General features: G+C 35.7%; 1 protein-coding gene across 1 annotated transcript; it reads right to left on the reverse strand.

The window, feature by feature from the left end:
• Positions 1 to 1276: 1276 nt before the first annotated feature.
• On the reverse strand, positions 1277 to 4105 carry LOC126697734 (putative serine/threonine-protein kinase-like protein CCR3). The gene has a single exon (XM_050394824.1). The coding sequence runs from the start codon at positions 3868 to 3870 to the stop codon at positions 1489 to 1491; it is 2382 nt and encodes a 793-aa protein (XP_050250781.1). The 5' UTR covers positions 3871 to 4105; the 3' UTR covers positions 1277 to 1488.
• Between the last annotated feature and the right edge of the window lie 1106 nt (positions 4106 to 5211).

Genomic DNA, 5211 nt, shown 5'->3' on the forward strand with positions numbered 1-5211 from the left:
TTTAAATGCTTTGCTTGGTTATTAAAATTTAAGTGGCACCGTTTGATTTAATGAATTTATTCTCATAGCTGAAGTCCAATAGCATAGCATCAGAGTGATGCAGATCCAGAATATTGGGATCTTGAACAGAGCATTTTTAATCTTAACTTGTTAAAGGGAATCATAATTTTCACAGTTGTTGAACCTCTGCATTTTATTAAATTTACAAAGTTATCTTAGATTCTCAATTAAATTGTGGGTTCCAGGTTAATTGAACAGGTAAAATATTTTGTGGTCAAATAAGAGATTTTAGATTTATCATTTTTTACACTAAAAAATAATTATTATAAGTGAACGTCAAAAATTAAAATTCTCTCTTTTTTTTTAAAAAAAATTCTCAATTAAATTTAATTATATATTTATATATTGATTACTTCAGGAAAAATAATATTATATTTTATAAAAATAATTAAAATCAATTATGTGATTCATTAACCAATAAATCCATATTCAACAGGTAAAAAATGTAAAATACAACATCTAAAAAGAAATATGTGTGGGGATCCAATTAGCTCAACTGGTAAAAAATTTTATGATTTAATAAGAGATTTGAGAGATTAAGTCTAACTAAAAATCGATTGGTGTTTTAGTTTAATAATAAAAAATACAGCACAATTATCAGAAGCGAATGCTATAATTAGCCCAATTAGTAAATTTCTTTATAGTTAAATAAGAGATTTAGAAGATTAACCTTACATCAAAAATCAATTAATATTTTAATTTGATTAATATTTTAATTTGATGAGAAAGGGCACAGCACAATCATTAAAAGCTAGTTTGAAACTCTATAAATTAAATATAAAGAAAAAAAAAAGTGTCCAGAATAGTTGTTGCGTCGTGGGAGTTAAGAAACTACTAGGCCATATCCTATTGACTGCTCTCATTGAATTTTCAAAGTCAAAGTGTGCCCAGCGTGTAAAAGTGTGGACTGCATTCTCTCATTTCAAATTGTCGGACCACAATTCCCATCTACCCCTGTTTTTTAGTGGGACCATAAAAAAATAGCATGGTTGACAAATAAATTTGAGTACCTGCACTGTGCGAGCAAAGGACATACGGTACCCCCAATCTTTGTTCACAAACTTCACCATACTTTTTATCATTCTTTCTGTCATATGCTTATCAAATTTATGAGTGAAAAATACTCTCTGCTGCAATCGGAAATTATTTGGCCAAACAGAAAACAACACATTATATACGTTGATAATAATGAAAACAAAAAAAGGTAACAACTTGAGAGAAAAGAAAGGCTATTTTCCTGAAAAATAAATCTTGTAATCCTTCTTTCTAGCTGTTAGTGTTCACAAAATCCTACACCTACAGCTCAATGTTAGATGAAAATCCTAAAATTTACAAAACACAATTGTACCCAATGTGATTATCCCCAAAAAAAAAAAAAAATCAATAAAAATTGAAGAAAAAATGTAATTTTTTTTTTCCTTTGGAATTTCATTCTGAAACAATGGAGATTGTACCACTAGAGATGCTGCCATGACTATGATCGCAGAGAGACAATGACCGGTCCAAATTAGCAACAATGTCAGCCATGGTTGGCCTTTCCCTCCCTTCCAAATTCACACAATGCAATGCTGTATAGGCCATCAGTTCTACTGCCTCTGCTTCATTCAGTTCTGGAGGCCCAACCCTTGAGTCCAAGACCTTTCCCAATTCTCCAGCCATAATTGCTGGCACCGTGAAGTCCACCACACTTATGGGTGCCCCTCCATTTTCACCATTCTTGAATATAGCTCTCTTCCCTGTCAAAAGTTCCAATAATACTACTCCTAGACCATAAACATCACTCTTTGCTGTTAGTACATTAAGACCATAATACTCAGGATCAATGTACCCAACTGTTCCAGCTGCTTTCATTGGCCTATAATCGCGATCAGATTCTGGACCCATTAAAGACAATCCAAAATCAGATACTCTGGCTGTCCAGTAAGCGTCTAACAATATGTTAGAGGACTTGATGTCTCTATGAATTATAGGTGGGACTGCATAATTGTGAAGATATTCGATCCCTCGAGCTGCATCCAATGCGATTTTGATCCTCATTTTCCAAGAATTCAAAACACTGCTACTCTTCTCCACATTGTTCTTGTCATGTAAATGATCATAAAGTGCACCATTCTTCATGAACTCATAAACCAACAGCCTCTCTTCCTTTTCATCACAAAACCCAACAAGCCTAACTAAATGCTTGTGATGAAGCCGTGACAAGAATGCCAATTCTGAATCAAATGCGCTTTCTTTCTCTTGATATTTCTTCATAATTAAACTAGTATCACCCCTTTTGATCGCAACCTCACGGCCATCTACCAATTTGCCTCTATACACAACACCGAAGCTTCCAGCACCAATCTTGTTCTCCAAAGCGAAATTGTTGGTGGCTGCTGCTAGCTCAGCTAGTGAAAATTCCTCAGCCTTATCCGTGTGCTTCGACGAGGTACCACTCCTCTGCCGCCTCATAATCCTCGACCCTTGACGCCTAATTGTGGATGACCTTGAAGGCGGGCTATTGTTCGAGGTTGTTCCATTGTTAGAACTAGCAGCTCTAGTGATTGTAGGTTGCACTGAATTATGCACTTTCTTCTTCCCAAAACAAACACCAGTCCACAAGCAATAAATCACAGTGCAAATACCCGCAAATCCTCCAATCGATCCCACAATGCAAAAGGCCAATAAACCCCTTCTCAAACCCTTGGATGGTGATGAATTCGATGAGGGGGTTGGGGTTGGGGTTGGTGAAGGTACTGGCTGTTGCGTTGAATTTACATTCTTACAAACCGTACAAATAATCCCAAAACCAGAGCATAAACTCTGAGAATCTGGATACACACTACACAAACAATTAGATTGATCCACACAAGGACCTGGAAGAATCTTAGGCAAAGATAACTCAACCCCAGAACTCAAATTACCTTCATTAGGCCACCCGGGTCCCCAACACAAAATCGATAAATCAAACGTCTTTAATCCACAAGTAAAATTAGACCCAGACGCAATTGCTTCAAACGAAACCCCTTCTGTCACATTCAAAGAATATCCCCCTCTCCCACCCCAACACACCAAGGATTGATTCGATTTCCTAATCCCACAACTATGGCTTTCTCCGAGCGACAACTTAAACAAGTCTCCCACCGAATTCGAAGGAACATCTAACTGACCAGAAATGTTATCTCCTTTGCAAACAACAGACTCACTTGAGTTTAACCCACACGCGTGTGAACCACCAGCTACAATACTATTCATCGACATGTTCGTAAAACCACTCTGTATCAAATTCGATAACACAGTATTGCTTCCCCAACACTTAACTTGTTGACTGCCGAATAAAATTCCACAAGAGAAACCAAACCCAGATGAGATTGACGAAAACGAATCAGACCCAGGTGGCAAATTGAAATCTTTATTGCCTCTCCAGCAATAGACTGAGTTTGTACCATTGGAAGTGGCGCAGACTTGGTCGTCACCGACGGAGAGGTTGCTTAACAAAACGGTGTCGTTGAAGTAAAGGCGTTTGGAGCTGAAGTTGTTAGAGGGGTCCCAGCAGAGGAGACTGTAGCCACCGGAGCGGAGGCCACAGAGGAGGTTGGTGCCGCCGGAAATGGAGGTGAAGTTGGTGTTGGGATCGACGGATATGACTTGGCCACGTTGGTAGCATTGGATGCGTTGGGTTGGTTGTGAGGCTATTATGCCGCAAACGGTGGCGGTGGAGGAGATAACGGCGAGGGTGGCGCCGGAGCCGAGGGCGTGGGTTTTGGAGAGGAGTAGGAGGTGCAGGAAGATGAGGATGACGGTGAGGAAGATGGAGGGTAGTTTCGTCATTTAAAGAAGTGGGGTTTTCTGAAGGGTGTGGTGGGTTTGAGTTTGAGTTTGAGTTTGGTGTGCTTCATTGGGCGGAAATGGCCAAGCCAAAGAGAGAGAGAGAGAGAGAGGCAAAAGTGGGATTTTCAGCAGAAAAGAAACAGGGCGAATCTTTTTAAAAGAGAGAGTTAGAGAGAGATTGGAGAGTAATTTGGTTTTTTTTGAGAGAGAGAGAGATATGTAGTTACAGGTTTAGTAGAATTGTAGCAGTAAGTAAAAAGTCATGAAAGTTAAAGCTTAAAGGTAGTGTTTGGTCTTGACAACTTTGATTGTGTGAACAGTGTTCACACTATTTACCAAGGATTTGTTTTCTTTTTTTTTTTTATTAGGAGTGAGACTTGGGACTTGTGAGTTGTGAGAGACTTTGATTTGAAAAGAAGATGGAACACCACATCCTGATTTTGTCATGTACAGGAGTCTGTCACAGGACTCAGGAGGTTCACTGCAAAAAACCATTGTGAATTAGGATTTAGGAAAGGTTCATGTTCAATAAGAAGTAAGATGCAATTTTTCTTTTGGAATTTGAAAAATACAACCATAGGAAAGAAGATTTGAATCCTAATTCTTATCTTAGAAAAAAAGGAATAGTATTACCAAATTACAAGATTTGTAAAACAAGTAACTATATAAATTCTAAAAATAGGGTTATGTTAACAGGTGTATTTAGGTCAATTGTTAATAAACTACGTTAAGAAAATTTTGACCTCACTTTTATCGAAAATATAAAAAACTGTTAAAAAATTTATTGTTTTATCATTTTTTTGATTAAAAATAGTTTTGTAAACCAACATTTTTTTTTATTGAAATTTTTGATTGGGCAGAATTCACAAACTACTTACTTAATTCTAGCATTTAATATCGTATTTGGAATTTTTTTTTAAATAAAGAGTTTTCATCATGTTAAAAGATGTAAATTTTGAATTAGTATATGAACCGAAGGATTTCATTTTATTTAGGAAATGTTTGAGTTGTTATCAACCTAAAGTCAATCTACTAAATTAAAAAATTTTCATTTAAAATTAAGATTAGATAAAATAATTAAAATTATTTTAAATTTCTATCTAGAAATATTAGTGGTATTTTTTTTTTTTTTTGGAGTAGAATGGTATACTTTAATGATGTTTATGAGAGAACAAAGATTAAATTTAATATTACCTAGAATATAAGATACTATAATGATGCATGTTCTTATTATATTTTTCATACTTGCAAAATTTTAAGAAAATAAAACAACAATTGCTATACTATTAAACAAATGTTAAAATTTCAAGTTTTTGTAATTTAAAAATGTGTATAAAAAAT

Source organism: Quercus robur, chromosome 8, assembly GCF_932294415.1.
Source record: "Quercus robur chromosome 8, dhQueRobu3.1, whole genome shotgun sequence".
In the NCBI taxonomy this organism is placed as follows: domain Eukaryota; kingdom Viridiplantae; phylum Streptophyta; class Magnoliopsida; order Fagales; family Fagaceae; genus Quercus; species Quercus robur.

Excerpts from the sequence above, each read along its gene's own strand:
- LOC126697734 (XM_050394824.1), bottom strand. The coding sequence starts at position 3,870 with ATGACGAAACTACCCTCCATCTTCCTCACCGTCATCCTCATCTTCCTG.